General features: G+C 54.1%; 1 protein-coding gene across 1 annotated transcript; it reads left to right on the forward strand.

Annotated features, from left to right (window-relative positions):
- Window positions 1-15,053: 15,053 nt before the first annotated feature.
- Window positions 15,054-17,885, forward strand: LOC103706277 (cytochrome P450 94A1). The gene is given in 5 exon segments (XM_008790335.4): window positions 15,054-16,658; window positions 16,660-17,202; window positions 17,204-17,275; window positions 17,277-17,348; window positions 17,350-17,885. Coding segments are annotated over 5 exon segments (1,512 nt in total). The 5' UTR covers window positions 15,054-16,121; the 3' UTR covers window positions 17,638-17,885.
- The last annotated feature ends 91 nt before the right edge of the window (window positions 17,886-17,976 follow it).

The following is a 17,976-nucleotide window of genomic DNA, read 5'->3' on the forward strand; positions in this document are numbered from 1 at the left end:
ACACTGTCAAAGTGGGAAACTATGTTTATATTTTTCTCTACAATGCAATACAAGTCTACGTCAAAGTACCGTTGTTTTTATTTATGACTCCTTGATTCAGCTGAGAGCATTGTGGCCATCCAAATCCCAAAATTTCTCTCTCCAATCCGCAGCATTGGCCTGACACACGACGCCCCTGCGACCCATCACTCGCGCCCTCTTTCACCCAACCCATGTTCCCAGAGATTCCCAACCCTAAAAATCACTTGACCTGGAATCAAGGAAGTAAGCGTGAAACTTGTGTTAACCACGACCCAGAGCTCCGCGTCGCCGGAATCCCTACCGCCAGAAGGAAGGTGGACGGAGGCGATCGGAGCTCCGGCGGCCATCGGAGGCAGGGGTCGGGGACGAAGAGAGTACTATGGAATGGAGTCGGAGACGAAAGGGATGGGGGGCGAACGTGGGATGAATGAGATCGGCACTTATCAAAAGCTATTTTTATTTTTTTCTAAAACGGTTGATTCTAATACGGACATAAAAAAAATAAAAATAAAAAACAAAGCACTCTGGACAAGTTTCTCTCTCTAATCTAAGTATCATTAGCTTTTCTATAAATATGCTTGGTGAAAAGCCATGCCGCCACTAATTATAGTCCGAATATCTCGAAACCAGGATGGCACCCATCCATACCGCCAATGTCCTTCTAGATTCTACCAATCATCGTAACTGAATCACTTTCAAGCATGACTGTTTTAGCCTGCAGCACACGCCGAGCATGGCCCAGACCAACTTATGTCGCCCTCAACTTAGTCTGTAGGACCAAAATATCAAAAATCTGGCACCTACTAGCAAATTTATATATATTTATATTTTCTTACACACTCTCACACATGTGGGCCAGATTTTTCTTTAATGGGTGAGCCCAATATGTGAAATTGTTAATAATAGAATTAAAGAGTGCGGAGACAGAGTTCGACCTCTGCTGTGATGCCAAGTTGAAATCACCACTTATCCTAAAAGCTTAAGTTAATAGGATGAGATAGATTTATTTCTATATTTATTTATATATTCTTACGCATACAATGAGTGGAACCATGGAGGTCCGGCTTTCTGATGCATAAAATGTTGTCCACAACGGCACATATTTTGTGACCTTTGCATGACTTATGATGCATCTTTGCACTCCTCGACCGACTTCCTAGATTTATTATCCAATTCCCTTCGAGCTGATGCTTGTCATTTGCTGTGCTGGTTGGTGGCTCTGGAAAGAATGCATCAGCTAGTCAATTCTCGTGCCGGGTATTGGGTTGACTTGGGCCCAACCAGCCCCTCTTCTCCTTTGGCTCTGTAAAATATGGATTTTGATGGAGCTATTGCACCATTAGATGCTGGAATCGGCTATTTGATTAGAGATTCTAATGGATGCGCATGGATGATAACTTTAAAAAAAAATGCCTCATTTCATGGTCCATGGAACTCCTTTCCGCTTGGTACAGCATCGTGTCTTTACGAGATAATCACACATTTCGTGAAGGGAACCAACCAGCGAACTGAATGCCAAGAGCGATCATAGCAATCAGCTTCCAATGCAACTTCTCTACCTTAGGCTAATAATTTGGGTGTTCTTCCGCATGACAATAAATTTCAGGCTTCCCAACCCCCCACCCTGCCTCATTTCGTTTTACTTGTAGATCATCTTTACTGATAATGTTGCTGGAAATTGGACCCGGGGGCAATTTTCGGTCGAGGAGAGGGAACGACTGTTAGTCCTCACGGCGGGGCGGCGGTCTGTCGGCGGGCGGCGTTCTCCGTCCGGGGCGGTCGGAGAGAAGGAACAGCAGGTCCTCGCAGCGGGGCGGCGATCCGTCGGCTGGCGGCGTCCTCCGTCCGGGTGCCTGCACACGAACCGGTGGCCGGGTTCTCCGGCGCCGGCCCTCCGACGCTCAAGTCAGGGAGGGGGCAAATAGTGGGGAGAAGGAGATAAACAGTGATTTTTGGGTGTATGAATGTTTCGATCCCCTCTTGGGAGGCCAAGGCTCCCTTTTATATGCGGGGGTCGGTTTACCTGTGATGTAACAGGGCGAGGCCGTAGTACGGCTTGGCATGTTGTTCAGGTCGGCGCTCGGTCAGGCGAATCATTGCACTGATGTCGGCGGTATGGCCGAGATCAGAGACTTATCATAGTCGACTAGACCCTGCTAGGTCGATTTGCCGTGGAGAGCTGGGGATCCGTAGATGTCAGGAGCCATGCGCATTTATTGTGGAGTAAGTTGGAGATCCGCATTTATTATGGAGTAAGTCGGAGGTCCGCATTATTGGTGGAGTAAGCCGGAGATCCGCATTTATTATGGAGTAAGCCGGAGATCCGCATTTATTGTTGAGTGTGCCGGAAGATTACAGCGGCCATGCGCAATAAATGCCGGAGGGGTGTTAGAGTACGGTCCTCGGACATCGGGGTTTCTCTTAGGTCGGAGGTTTCGGGGTCGGTCGTCTTGTGGCCGAGCGTTCCGAGGTCGGACGCTGACTTCGGCTGTCCGGGGTCGGAGGTTGTACGGCTTCTTAGGGGCATTTATGTCATTTGGGGGGAAACTTTATTCCCCCCAACACTACCCCCCGACTTCCGAGTTCGAGCGGCTTGTGGGGCTCGGACGTGGGAAGTAAAGTCTGTCACTAAGGTTGGGGGGAAGGTTTCGCCCGCCCCCTTGTGCTTTCTGGAGCTTTTATGGTGAGATATGCGCCCTTTGGCGTCTCGAGGCTGCTTTATTCGGTGAGCTAATGATGGAGCTCGTATCATCATGCTTCTTGAATCGCCAGGATCATTTTACGGCGGATTAATGATGGGGGACCTCGAGCTCGTCGAGGCGGTGTCTCGATTCCGTAATCGACGTTTCTGGCTCATTAATGAGTGTGCCGTTACGGGGTTTGAAACGGACACGCGACGCGACCCGAGGTCGGACGCTTTCGATTTCATGTTACTGGATCATAATTCCGAAGAAGTGGAGGCCTCATCGGGGCTCCACGTGTCCCAGATCTTATTAAACGAGGGGAGCGGGGGTTACGTCCGCTCGTTCCTCCAGACGATTTGATTCTGTGGACCCATGATGAGGCCCCGAGATCCGATGGGACAACGCTTCGATTTCGTATCCGATTTATTAAACCGGAGTGAATACGGTGCCTCGGCTTCCGAGGTCGACACGTGGCGCAACCCGGGGGGATGGGAACCGACCCCGTCGATCTGGGCCGTCAGGAGGGTCTATATAAACCCCACGAGTCTGCCCTAAAGGACTTGTTTGGCTGCCTCTTATTTTCGTCGTCTTTCCCCCCTGCTTTCTCCCTCAGCTGAGTCTTACTGGTGGTGCCCGGAGCGATTTCCGGCAATGTCCAGTAGGTTTTCTTCCCGTTTTCACTAGGGTTTCCTCTTTTCTCCTCCTCGTCAACCTCCATTTTCTACTCTTAACTTTTGCTCCACTCTTCCGTGAGAATGGGTTCCGGTCCCGAAGAGGTTGGGTCGAGTCTGTCGGAAGAGGAGCTGGAGTTAATCCGCTCCCGTTTCTTCTTCCAGCCCGGGTTTCGCCTTGAAACCGCAGGGCCGGAAGACAGGGTGACGCAGCCGCCCCCAGGTCGGATCGCAGTTTACCGCGAGACACTTTGGGCGGGCCTGCGTTTTCCCGCCCATGAGTTCGTGAGCAACTTGCTGGCCGAGTACCAACTCGTCCCGGCGCAGTTGGCTCCGAACTCATGGAGGACCATAATTGGGTTTTTATCCCTGTGCCTCGGGCACGGAATCCCGATTTCGGTAGGCCTTTTTCGCCGGTGTTTTCTGTTAAAGAAAAATCCGGCGGACGTAGGGTGGTTATATTTCGCCTTTCGGGGCGGTATGTCACTCTTCCGGGGCGCCCCTTCCTCGATTCACGAGTGGAAGAGGAAGTTTTTCTTTCTGGCGTCTGCGGCGCCTTGGGGGTTCGAGCCAAGGTGGGGACACCCTCGGCTGAAGGCCCTCAACAAACTCTCCGAGCCCACGGGGAGGGAGCTGAGGACCCTGGACTCTTTGCGAGCCCTCGAGAGGGGCAACGACCTGACCGAGCTCCTGCGGGAGGACGCCCTGGCGAGCGTGGGTCTGAGCTCGGCGCGCCCCGAGGGTAAGGGCGGTTGCATTATTCTATTTATTTATTTCTTGTTCTCCGTCTTTACGGTCACTGGTCTGACTCTTAACAAAATTCTTGATTTCAGATATTCCACGCATGCCGACCAGCAACACATCACTTTTCTCTCGCCTGAGGAGGCGAGAGGCCGAGGCCGGGGGTGCTGTGCCCCAGCCTCGGAAGAGGGCGAGGACGGACGGCGCTTCTTCGTCGGCCGGGACGAGTGGCCCCGAGGCGGGGGCCCCTGCAGCCGACCCGAGGCGGGAGCGGGTTGTTGGTGATGCGGGCCCGTCGGCCCCTCCTTGCCCTACCCCCCTTTCCCAGCGGGGGGAGCCGTCCGTGGTCCGGCCGCAGCAGCCAGGACCCGGGCTTACCCGAGGCACCGAGGCGAGCGGCTCCGGGACCTCGGGTTCGATCGTGCCGAGCTCTTCTCGGGCTTTCCGGGAAGAGTCGGCCGAGCCGGACTCTCCTATTCCGAGGGGCGCTCGGCCTTTCAAATGCCGAGGTCGCACGCTCCATGTTGCGGCGTGCGGTGCTTCCAGCGGACCGGGCCGTGTTCCGGGGTATTTCGCTGGAGGAGGTCGTCGGCAGTGCTTACTGCAACACTGCCCGGGTAAGCTTTCTTCTTAATTTCCCCGAGTTTTTAGCGTACATATGTGCTTTTCAACTCACAATACCCTCGTTTCTTTCTTTTCAGCATATTCTCGAGCTCGACACCATGGCGTTCATCGCCCATGGGTATCGGGAAGAAGTTCAACAACTCGGCCAGCAACTGGAGCCGGCCAAGAAAAGAGTCGCCGAGCTGGAGGCGGCGTTGGCCGCGGCCGAGGCTCGGTGGACAGCCACCGAGGCTGAGCGCCTTGCCATGATGGGGGCGCTCGAGGAGGAGAAGGCGGCTCATGCCCTGACCAGGGCAACCATGCGCGGCACGGAGGCGCGCTTAGGGGAGGTCCAGGCCAGGGTCGCGGCCCTCGAGTATGAGGAGGGGGTCTTGCGCCTCCGACTCGGGCAACTTGAGGCCCGGGAGAGGAGGGCCCTCGAACGAGCCGAGCATGCTGTGGAACTCTTCAAAGAGTCGCAAGAGTTCCGCGACATGTTGGAGGAGGAGACGGTCGACGGTTTCCTTCGAGGCTTCGAGAACTTCCGGGAGCAGGTGCGCCGGTACTGCCCTCAGTACGACTTCTCGACGGTCCGTCCGAGGGAGGATCGGGGCTGGGGGTCCGACGTGCAAGCCCTTCCTGCCATCCTGACGTCCGAGGCGGGAATATACGAGCAGGACCCCGCCGAGCCTTCGACGGGGGTAGCCGAGGCGGACGGTGTCATGGAGGCGGCTCCGGCGGCCGAGATCGATGTTGTCCCGGAGGCGGCGCCCGAAGCTCCTGCTCCCGGCCCCGAGCCTGTTCCGGAGGAAGATCATGAGGTCATCAATGTGCCGGATGACCCCCCGGATGTGGCTCCCGCCGCTTAGGACTTAAGCATATTTTTCTTTTCTTTTTTCATTGTATCCGGGGTCGGCCCTTGAGTGGCCGACTTCCAATTTTGTAATTGGCCTTCCGGCCCTTTGTTAATGAAGAAATGTTTGTCATTCTGTGTTCATCTTTCCCTCTGTTGTCGTGGATGAGGCTAGAACCTTGGCTAACCGCCTCGACGACCTCTAACTTCGTATTTTAATCTTTGGGCTGCTTAACGAAGCTGCCCTTTTCCCTGGCTATATCTTAGCCTTCTCGGATTCCAGTCGTCTCGACCAAAGGGAGCTCCGAGCTTAGGTTTCTAGAAAATTTCTCTAAGTCCTATAACTCGGATCTTAGAGTCGTGGGAGTTGCCACGTTTGGCCTTTAGGAAAATCTTAAGGCACCGAGGTCGGGCCTTAGCCCTTCAAGTGGGACCGGAATAGGTCTATTCGTGCCGCTATTCGGGGAGTTTAGTCGGGTTTCCGAACTCAACTCCGAACCTCTCATAGGGAGCGCGGGCTAATAAACAAGTTATTGCCGAAGGTTTTCATAGTTATCGTTCTCGGACCCTGCCGAGATTTCGGTGAACAAGGCTGGGATTCCCAAAGATTGCCTTGGTACCTGTGCTTGGCTGGTACATTCGTGGCCGGGACCACTTTTCCAGCTGGACGTCGGAGTTTACTTAGAAGAGCCGAGTTGGGCCCTACTTTATGAAGCCTTAGTACGGATTACGGAGACTTGACGAACAGAGCAGGCATAATGAGGTTGGGAGGTCGGTCTTAAGCCGACCCAGCGAAGAAGCCCGGCTTTGGGGCAAAATAAGACTCCAACATTGGACGAGATCTCGCTCGGCAATATGTAGATAAAATTTGACAAGGAGGGCGTCTAGTTGGGTGTACCTCTTGCATTCTCGGGGTCATGCTTCGCATGGTGGAGTAGGTCGCTTCCCTTCCTCGTCGACCTCCGGAGTCATTTTTGACTTGTAAAAGGGGCTCGGGCTTCCCATGGACCCGGCGACTCCTGCCGGAGTTGAGAGGATCTGGGGAGGCTCTGTTGATTTGTAGCCCTTTTTGAGATCGAGGGGGCTTAAGACCCTATGGTCGGACCTCGGAGCGCCTCAACCTTGGTCGAGGGATCTCACATCAGGTCGGCGGGTTCGTGGACGCTTTGCTGACCTGTGATACCTCCCGAGGTCGAGGGAGTCTGGTTCTCTACGGTCGACCCTCGGGGCATCCCGACCTTAGTCGAGGGATCGTTCGTCAGGTCGGCTGGTCTGGGCATGCTCTACCGACCGGCGACGCTTCCCGAGGTCGAGGGAGTCTGGTTCTCTACGGTCGACCCTCGGGGCATCCCGACCTTAGTCGAGGGATCGCTCGCTTCGGGGATCGGGGATCGTCGACCGCTCCCGGGGGTCCACTTTGTGGCGCCCCGGGTGGAGCCACCCTTTCCACCCCTCACGGCGCCTTCCCGAGGTCGAGGGAGTCTGGTTCTCTACGGTCGACCCTCGGGGCATCCCGACCTTAGTCGAGGGATCGTTCGTCAGGTCGGCTGGTCTGGGCACGCTCTACCGACCGGCGACGCTTCCCGAGGTCGAGGGAGTCTGGTTCTCTACGGTCGACCCTCGGGGCATCCCGACCTTAGTCGAGGGATCGCTCGCTTCGGGGATCGGGGATCGTCGACCGCTCCCGGGGGTCCACTTTGTGGCGCCCCGGGTGGAGCCACCCTTTCCACCCCTCACGGCGCCTTCCCGAGGTCGAGGGAGTCTGGTTCTCTACGGTCGACCCTCGGGGCATCCCGACCTTAGTCGAGGGATCGTTCGTCAGGTCGGCTGGTCTGGGCACGCTCTACCGACGGCGACGCTTCCCGAGGTCGAGGGAGTCTGGTTCTCTACGGTCGACCCTCGGGGCATCCCGACCTTAGTCGAGGGATCGCTCGCTTCGGGGATCGGGGATCGTCGACCGCTCCCGGGGGTCCACTTTGTGGCGCCCCGGGTGGAGCCACCCTTTCCACCCCTCACGGCGCCTTCCCGAGGTCGAGGGAGTCTGGTTCTCTACGGTCGACCCTCGGGGCATCCCGAACCTTAGTCGAGGGATCGTTCGTCAGGTCGGCTGGTCTGGGCACGCTCTACGACCGGCGACGCTTCCCGAGGTCGAGGGAGTCTGGTTCTCTACGGTCGACCCTCGGGGCATCCCGACCTTAGTCGAGGGATCGCTCGCTTCGGGGATTGGGGATCGTCGACCGCTCCCGGGGGTCCACTTTGTGGCGCCCCGGGTGGAGCCACCCTTTCCACCCCTTCACGGCGCCTTCCCGAGGTCGAGGGAGTCTGGTTCTCTACGGGTCGACCCTCGGGGCATCCCGACCTTAGTCGAGGAGGCGCTACGGGGGGCCGCGAAGGTACTACCCCGTTGTTGGTGTCGAGCGCCACGGGGGACTGCGAAGGTACTACCCCGTCTTTCCGAAGTGTCGAGGGGTCTGGGCACGCACTGTCGACACTCGGGGCATCTCGACCTTAGTCGAGGAATCTTGCACCAGTCGACGTTTCACCGTCCTGCGATTCTTCCCGAGGTCGAGGGAGTTTGGGACTCTACGGTCGAGCCTCGAGGCATCCCGATTTTGGCCGGGGGATCTGAGGATCACAGACGACCCAATATTAGAAGAGGATTACAGTCATCAAAATGAGAGAAATATTTGCAGAAAAAGGAGCTGAGTCCATTATCCTGATTATCTTGAACCCCTTGGGGTTTCACTGGTAGTACATTCGTAAATTCTCGGAGTTCCAGCTTCGTGGGATCAGAGTCCCTTCCAGGGACTTCAATTTGTACGCCCCTGGCCGTTGTACCCGGGCGATTTGATACGGTCCTTCCCAGTTTGGGGCGAGCTTTCCTTGCTCGGTTGGTTGAGAAGCCTCGGCTTTCCTGAGGACGAGGTCCCCTACTTTGAAGAGCTTGGGCTTAACTCTGGAGTTGTAGTATTGGGCCGTTCGCTGTTGATATCTCGCCATGCGCACCCGGGCGACCTCTCTTGTCTCTTCGACGAGGTCCAAATTGCTCCTGAGCTGGGAGGAATTGGTATCGGGGTCGTAATGCTCCACCCTCAGAGAAGGCAAGCCGATCTCCAATGGGATGACGGCCTCAGTGCCGTATGCTAGGTTGAAGGGGGTCTCTCCCGTGGGCAGTCGGAACGTGGTCCGGTACGCCCAAAGGACATTGTACAAGTCCTCGACCCACTGTCCTTTGGACCGATCAAGCCTAGCTTTGAGTCCCTGCAAAATAGTTCGGTTAGTTACCTCAGTTTTCCCGTTTGTCTGGGGATGGGCAACCGAGGTGAAGCGATGATCAATGCCGAGCTCAGAGCAAAACTCCCTGAAATGAACATTGTCAAATTGTCGACCATTGTCAGATATAAGGATACGGGGTAGTCCGAATCGGCAGATTATAGACTTCCACACGAAGTCCCGCATCTTTTGCTCGGTGATCCGGGCAACAGGTTCGGCCTCGACCCATTTGGTGAAGTAGTCGATGGAGACGACCAGGAACTTTCTCTGTCCGGTGGCCAGGGGAAAGGGCCCCAGGATGTCGATCCCCCATTGGGCAAACGGCCAGGGGGCGATGATGGAGGTCAGCAGAGCTGAAGGTCGGCGCTGGATATTGGCGTTTCGTTGGCACCGATCGCACTTGCGGACGAAATCCGTTGCGTCCTTCTGGAGTGTGGGCCAGTAGTATCCCTGCCGCAGGATCTTATGGGCCAAGGCTCGACCCCCCAGGTGATTTCCGCAGATCCCTTCATGGACCTCTCGGAGGGCGTAGTCCGCCTCGGAGGGGCGGAGGCATCTGAGAAGGGGAGAAGTAAATGATTGTCGATAGAGTTTATTCTCGTACAAGACATACCGGGGAGCCTGGCGCTTGATTCGGCGAGCCTCCGTCTCGTCATGAGGTAGAGTTCCGTCCTGAAGATAGCAGACGAGCCCGTCGATCCAGCTTGGCTCGGAGTCGATGCACATAGTGGGCTCGGGTTCCTCCGTGCTGGGGACCCGAAGATACTCGAGCGCTGTTCCCTTGGGAAGCTCGCTCATGCGGGAGGTGGCCAGTTTGGATAGCTGGTCTGCCCTGAGGTTTTCCGCTCTGGGAATATACTGAATATTGAAAGAATTCAGGGCAGATGTGAGTTCCCGCACCTTTTGGAGATACTTTTGCATGGATGGCTCTTTAGCTTCAAAATCTCCTTGGACCTGGTTCACCACCAGCTGGGAGTCGCTAAAGGCCGTCAGGTCTCCCACTTTTAGTTCTTTCGCCAGCTTGAGCCCGGCGATGAGAGCCTCATACTCGGCCTCATTGTTCGAGGCCGGGAACTCGAGGCGCAGAGCTTGCTCGGCCACCACTCCATCTGGACTGGTGAGGATAAGTCCGGCCCCGCTGCCCCCCGGGGTCGAAGACCCATCCGAGTGCAGGACCCATGGCTGCTTCGGGGTCTCCTCCACGGACTCAGATGGCGGCTCGGGGTCGTCCGGAAGGGTGCACTCCACGATGAAGTCGGCGAGTATCTGAGCTTTGATAGCCGGCCTGGGCCGATATTCTAGGTCGAATTCCCCGAGCTCGACCGCCCATTTGGCGATCCTCCCCGCACGATCCGACCTCTGCAATATCTGCTTCATAGGCTGGTCGGTTAATATAGCTATCGTGTGGGCTTGGAAGTAAGGCCTGAGTCTCCGAGCCGAGATGATGAGAGCGAAGATGGTCTTCTCAAGTTTAGAATATCGGGTCTCAGCATCCCTGAGAACCCGGCTGGTGTAATAGACCGGCTTTTGGAGCTTGTCTTCTTCCCGGACGAGGACCGAGCTTACTGCAGCTGGGGAGACGGCCAGATATAAGTAAAGAATTTCGCCCTTCTGGGGCTTGGTGAGCAGCGGGGGAGAGGCCAGAAGGCTCCGAAGCTCTTCAAAGGCTTGCTGGCATTCTTCTGTCCACCGGAAGTCTTTCGGCCGTTTGAGGCTCTTGAAGAAGGGGAGCAACGCTCGGCTGATCGAGAAACAAACCTTCCCAGGGCGGCTACCCGCCCCGCGAGCCGCTGCACCTCCTTAACTGTCTTTGGAGGCGACATCTCTTGCAGTGCCCGGATTTTCTCCGGGTTGGCTTCAATTCCGCGTTGGGTCACTATGAAACCCAGGAAACTTGCCCGAGGTGACTCCGAACGCGCACTTCGCCGGATTGAGTTTCATTTGGTATTTTCTGAGCTTGGCGAATGTCTCGCTGAGATCGGCTATGTGGTGTTCTGCCGGTTGGCTCTTTACCAGCATGTCGTCCACATAGACTTCCATGTTCCGGCCGATCTGGTCTTTAAAGATTTGGCTGACCAGTCTCTAATAGGTGGCCCCAGCGTTTTTCAGGCCAAAGGGCATCACCTTGTAGCAGTAGGTGCCCTTGTCGGTGATGAAGGCCGTCTTCTCCTCGTCTTCTGGCGCCATTCGGATTTGGTTGTATCCTGAAAAGGCGTCCATAAAAGTTAGCAGTTGGTGTCCTGAAGTGGAGTCGACGAGCTGGTCGATGCTCGGGAGAGGGAAAGCTGTCTTTTGGGCAGGCCTTGTTCAGGTCGGTGTAGTCCACGCACATACGCCATTTTCCGTTGGCCTTCTTTACGAGGACTACATTGGCGAGCCAATCCGGGTAGGAGACCTCCCGGATGAAGCCGGCTCCGAGGAGTTTGTCCACCTCCTCGGCCGCAGCTCGTTGTCGCTCAGGGCGGAGCCTCTTTCTTCTGCTTTACAGGCCTGCTGGTTGGCCTCACCTGGAGTCGGTGGACCATGACCTCGGGGTCAATTCCTGGCACGTCCGCGGGCGACCAGGCGAAGACGTCAGCGTTGTCCCGCAGGAAGCTGACGAGGCGATTCCTTCTCATGGGGCCGAGGCCAGAGCCAACCTGCACGGTTAGCTCGGAAAAATTTTCTTGTAGTGGGATTTGAATAAGGAGCTCACCGGGCTCTACTTGCTTCTTCCAGAGGGGTGTCCCTCGCATCGAGGGTTTCTATGGGCAGTGAAGGGCCCATCGGGCGGTCTGGTGCCTCGGCTGGTTGCTTTACTGTGTGGGCCGCCATGTAGCATTGCTTGGCGACCAGTTGGTCTCCGCGGACCTCGCCCACTCCTTGGCCGGTGGGGAACCGCATGAGCAAATGGCGAGTTGAAACCACGGCTCGAAGGGCGTTTAACCCTGGGCGCCCAAGGATGGCGTTGTAGACCGAGGGCAGACGGACCACCAGGAAGTCCGTCCTCACAGTGCTCTCCCGAGGGGCGAGGCCAACTGTGACAAGGAAGCTAGCCTCAACCTTCAACCGGGACCGCATCTCCGGTAAACCCGACCAGCGGGGCATTGATTCTCCGGAGGTGTCCTTCTGTCAACCCCATTTTTTGGTAGGCATGGTAGTACAAAATGTTGGCTGAGCTTCATTGTCAACTAGGACACGCTTTACATCAAACCTATTTACAATCATTGAGATGACCACAGCGTCATCGTGAGGGGGCTCGACCCCTTCTAAGTCCCTCGTCCGAGAACGAGATGACTTCATCAGTGCGTGGGCGCTTCGGGGGTGCTCCCTGGGCGGCTGTTCCTGCCGAGGTCCGCCCAATTATGTTGATGGTGCCGGCGATAGGCCTGTTGCCGCCAGGATTTTCGGTTGGTGCGACATTCTCCGCCGGCCTCCTTTCCTCATGTCGGTTCCTCACGAACCGGTTGAGTACTCCCCGTCTGATGAGCGCTTCTATCTCGTCCCGGAGTTGGAAGCAGTCCTCCGTGTCGTGCCCGCGATCTCGGTGGAAGCGGCAGTACTTCCTGGAATTTCGAGGAAATCCCGTGTCTCGCATAGGAGGCGGGGGTCGGAAGAAGTCCCGACCCTCAATTTCCATCAGGATCTCGCCCGAGGAGCATTGACGGGTGTATAGTTCTCGTACCTCGCCTGGTACGTCCGGGGCCGTGGTGGAGACCTCGGACGAGGAGGTGTCCTCTGCTGAGGTCGCCCCTGCTGACGGGGCGGGCTCCTCAGTCTGGGGAGATTCTTCTCTCGGCGGGGGAGACCGGCTCCTTTGTCGACCGCGCTCCTCGCGGCGCTTCTTCCGCTTCTTCGAGGTGGGCTCGATTGCCCCCCGCCTGGAGGCGACTGCCTCCTCGGCCTTGGCGTACTTCCGGGCTCGGGCCAGCATTTCGGTGAAGTCGGCCGGGAAGCTCTTCTCGATGGAGAAGAGGAATCGGTAGGAGCGGACCCCAGTCTTCAGAGCCGACATGGCTATCGACTGGTCTATGCTCGCGAACCTCCCATGTGGCGGCGGTAAAGCGGTCCAGGTACTCTTTGAGGGACTCCCCCTCCTTCTGCTTGATGTCCAGGAGGGAGTCTGATGTCCGTCGCTGGCGCCGGCTGGCAGCCAAAGTTGGTGGCGAACTGCCTGCCGAGCTGCTCAAAAGAGGACACCGTGTTCGGCTTCAGACCAGAGAACCAAAGCCGAGCGGTCCCTCGGAGGTTGCTGGGAAGGCCTTGCAGAGTATGGCCTCCGAGGACCCTTGTAGGGCCATGAGGGCCCGATAACTCTCCAAGTGGTCGAGGGGTCGGTGATTTCCGCTGTAGGGCTCCACCTGAGGCATTTTGAACCCCGCGGGAACTGGCTCGTCCTCGATCTGGCGGGAGAAGGGGGACTTGGTAGTGAACTCAAAGTCCCCTTCCTGTCTTGCCTTCTTGCTGTGGAGTGCCGCAATCTGGCGCTCCAGATGCTCGACTTTTCGGTCGAGCTCCCCCACCCGTGGGATTGTCGCTGTGGTTTGCGCCAGCTCACGGTGATCCGGGGCTGACTCCGCCTCAGAAAGTTGGGGTCTCCGGTCGAAACCTTCTCCCGGTAACTCTCTCCGGGGAGAAGCTCGTTCTCCATTGTTGGCTCTGGAGGAGCCATGCAAATTTTGGCTGGGGAGAACCGGGCCGTTGGGGAGACACTCCGGCGGGGCCTGGGCCTGGCGGGGGGAAGTGCCGGTAAAGCCTCCACGCGCCGTAGGCCCTGAACGGCGGCGGCCAGGGCCTGACTTGCTGTGCCAGGGCATTGAACTGTTCCGGCTGGACCTAAGGAGCTGGGTCAGCCGGAGTTGGAGAATTCTGGACGGAGTGTCCAGGACTTTGCGGGGGACGCCGGGAGACGTTAGAGGTTCCCTTACTTCTCAACTTCATGACTGCTACTCGGTCCATTCCTCTAGCGCCAACTGTTGCTGGAAATTGGACCCGGGGGCAATCTTCGGTCGAGGAGAGGGAACGACTGTTAGTCCTCACGGCGGGGCGGCGGTCTGTCGGCGGGCGGCGTCCTCCGTCCGAGGCGGTCGGAGAGAAGGAACAGCAGGTCCTCGCAGCGGGGCGGCGATCCGTCGGCTGGCGGCGTCCTCCGTCCGGGTGCCTGCACACGAACCGGTGGCCGAGTTCTCCGGCGCCGGCCCTCCGACGCTCAAGTCAGGGAGGGGGCAAATAGTGGGGAGAAGGAGATAAACAGTGATTTTTGGGTGTATGAATGTTCCGATCCCCTCTTGGGAGGCCAAGGCTCCCTTTTATATGCGGGGGTCGGTTTACCTGTGATGTAACAGGGCGAGGCCGTAGTACGGCTTGGCATGTTGTTCAGGTCGGCGCTCGGTCAGGCGAATCATTGCACTGATGTCGGCGGGTATGGCCGAGATCAGAGACTTATCATAGTCGACTAGACCCTGCTGGGTTCGATTTGCCGTGGAGAGCTGGGGATCCGTAGATGTCAGGAGCCATGCGCATTTATTGTGGAGTAAGTTAGAGATCCGCATTTATTATGGAGTAAGCCGGAGGTCCGCATTATTGGTGGAGTAAGCCGGAGGTCCGCATTATTGGTGGAGTAAGCCGGAGATCCGCATTTATTATGGAGTAAGCCGGAGATCCGCATTTATTGTTGAGTGTGCCGGAAGATTACAGCGGCCATGCGCAATAAATGCCGGAGGGGTGTTAGAGTACGGTCCTCGGACATCGGGGTTTCTCTTAGGTCGGAGGTTTCGGGGTCGGTCGTCTTGTGGCGAGCGTTCCGAGGTCGGACGCTGACTTCGGCTGTCCGGGGTCGGAGGTTGTACGGCTTCTTAGGGGCATTTATGTCATTTGGGGGAACTTTATTCCCCCCAACAGATAAGTGAAATCATCTTTCAGGTTTCAGCTATTTCAGGCAGTCCGCATGCAGGGATGGTTCAGACTTTAAGTTCTGCATGTCTCTATTTATGACAAAATTCACTTTAGAGTTGTGATCAACCTGATCCCAAGCAGCCTGACCCACTCGTTTCAATTGTCTGGGCTGAGGTTTGTCACCTTGACTTAGCTTGGATCAAGAGTTTCCATTTGAGCGCAAGTTAGATTGGGTTAGGGTTAGGGTTAAACTCCCTCCAACCCGACAATACAACCTGATTCAATCCAGCAGAATGGATGAATAAAAAATATTTTCAAATTTCAGATGAAATACTTCAATTTTATTTGACTCTCTCTTTAAGCCTCCTGATATACAACTTCACATCGTGAAACCAATTTTATATTCATAAAATATTTAAATGCTTATACAAGGTGTTAGATTACAGCATTATTTAGTTCATATAATAGTTTTTAGGGTTACAAATTCACTATTCATCTCTCGCCAATTCCAATTCAAACCAAGCCCATGTCAATGGTTCCATCTCCAGCTGAGGGCTCAGGCCAATCTCAGTCTTGGACCATTCCAGCCTGTTGACAGTTCCTACAAGTTGGGAAAATGGCAGCAATCTGCAACTTCTGCAATGATTCATCCAGAGGATATCTGCTATTCCAACTAGCTGAAGGTTCTTGCTTCACCGGGCAGCTCTGAATTGGATGACAAACTAAAGTCAGAACTCGACCCAAACCAAACCAATCCATGTTAAGCCATTTCTTGCATTGATTTGTTTGAAGAAGAGCTTCTTTGATCTCCCTTTCACCCCACATAGCTGACAGTCTCTTCCAACCATGAGAGACAAGATACACATGTTTTATAATAAGTTTGTCAAAAAAGTTGAGGGTCTAGAGTCGTCCTTAGCTGCTCATAAAGCAAAGAGTAAGTGCTTTTATATTAAATCATTCCAACATGATGTATGAGGATCAATTAGTGTCTCCAACTTGTGATGTATTATATTATAATCAAAACTTCATTAATTTATCACTTCTAGAGATCATCAACTAAATTTTCAATTCCCTATTGTATGTTTCAACTCCTTGAGCTTCAAGAAAACTTCTTGCGCAGCCAGAATCAAATAGCATATGCATCAACTTGCAAGTCGGGGCCACCATCTCCATTTGTTTATTCCTGTGATATGTTTAAACTCCTGCAAGAAAACTTCTTGCCCCGCAAGAATCCAATAGCATATGCATCAACTTGCACATCAGCGCCATTATCTACATTTGTCTATTTCTGATTGTCTTCAGCTCTGATACCCAAGGAATGGAACTATATATAACACAAGAATTCTATCATTGTATGCCAAGATATCTAGATATCTTAATTGATAGGCTAAAAGACAAGGCATGGAGCTCTCCTCTTTGCAGCCAGTCTTCTTCTTCTTCCTCCTTCCCCTCTTCTTCTTCCTCTTCTTCTACCAGAATCCAGCAAAGAAACGTAACTCCACAAAGCTCAAAACCTACCCACTGCTAGGAAACCTCCCTCAGTACCTTCAAAACCGCCACAGATTCCTCGAATGGTCAACCGAAATACTCATCAAAGCCCCAACCTACACAGTGACACTCCAGAGCCCAGGGCAGGTCAGTGGAGTCATCACAGCCAACACCTTAAATGTTGAGCACATGCTGAAAACCAACTTTGTGAACTACCCAAGAGGCGAGCGGTCCATTGCCATGCTGGAGGACTTCCTTGGTCAAGGGATCTTCAACTCTGACGGTGAGCACTGGAAGTGGCAGCGGAAGGCAGCGAGCTATGAATTCAATAAGAAGTCACTTCGAAACTTTGTGGTGGACATGTGCAGTATGAGATTAGTCAAAAGGTTGTTACCTTTACTCAAGAAGGCCAGCAAAAAGAATGAGATTGTAAACCTGCAAGATGTTCTAAGAACGCTTTGCATTTGATAACATCTGCAAGGTGGCCTTCAATGAAGACCCTGCCTGCCTTGCTGAAGAGAGATCCAGCGATATGGTCTCTTCAGACTTCATGAAAGCCTTCGAAGAAGCACAGAATATTGTTGTCGGACGATTTTTGGATGCACTGAAGGTCACCTGGAGGATCAAGAAGCTACTCAACATTGGATCCGAGAGGCGGCTAAAACAACTAATTTCAATTGTTCACAACTATTCCATGAATATCATTAGATCAAGGAGGGAGAGACCTTTGGACCAGTACAATGATCTTCTGTCACGGTTTGCTTCAAACAAAGACAATACAGAAGAATTCCTTCGAGATGTTGTGACAAACTTCCTTATTGCTGGCCGTGAGACGACATCATCAGCACTGACATGGTTCTTCTGGCTCCTCTCTACAAGACCTGATGTGGAGAAAAAGATACTAGAAGAAGTCAGATCAGTCCAGGCCCTGAATCAGAATTCAAATGAGACATTTAGTTTCGATGAGCTTCGTGAGATGCATTATCTCCATGCTGGCAATATCAGAGTCGATGAGGTTGTACCCTCCTGTGCCCATTGACACACAGTCATGCAAAGAAGATGACACCCATGCCTGATAGAACCTTTGTAGGTAAAGGATGGTCTGTCACTTATAGTGCTTATGCTATGGGAAGGATGGAACCACATCTGGGGGAAGGACTGCAATGACTACAAACCAGAGAGATGGTTGGAAAACGGGGTTTTCCAGCCAGAAAATCCATTCAAGTATCCAGTGTTTCATGCTGGTCCCAGGATGTGCTTGGGGAAGGAGATGGCATACATACAGATGAAGTCGATCGTAGCTTGTGTGCTTGAAAGGTTTGAAATCAATGTTGTGGGGAAGGACAAAAGTCCAGAGCATATACTCTCAGTGACCCTGAGGATGAAAGGAGGTTTGCCAATTCAGGTTAAAGAGAGAGAGTTGATGTGAATCATGTGATAAACTAAAAGGCTAAGGTGACATGCAAACAATCGTATCTGCATTATGCAAAGACTAGCATGTAGCTTGTAGGATTTGGGTTATGTTGTAATAATTTTGTTTTTCCAGTCCTATATGTTACCAAAAAGGGAAAAACATGCAGCTTTATTTGTCATGGTTTTGCATTTAACAAAAATGAGTAGATTATGCTGATAGAAACAAAAGTGACTATGTTGATCCATCTTAATATAAGCTATGTATTCCAGACCTCAAATCCACAGTAAACCTAATGAACATAGTTGCTATTTAAACTTTAAGCTCTGTTCCATGTCAGCATCCAATCAATCAATA

The sequence above is a fragment of the Phoenix dactylifera genome, chromosome 3 (genome assembly GCF_009389715.1).
Source record: "Phoenix dactylifera cultivar Barhee BC4 chromosome 3, palm_55x_up_171113_PBpolish2nd_filt_p, whole genome shotgun sequence".
Taxonomy (NCBI): domain Eukaryota; kingdom Viridiplantae; phylum Streptophyta; class Magnoliopsida; order Arecales; family Arecaceae; genus Phoenix; species Phoenix dactylifera.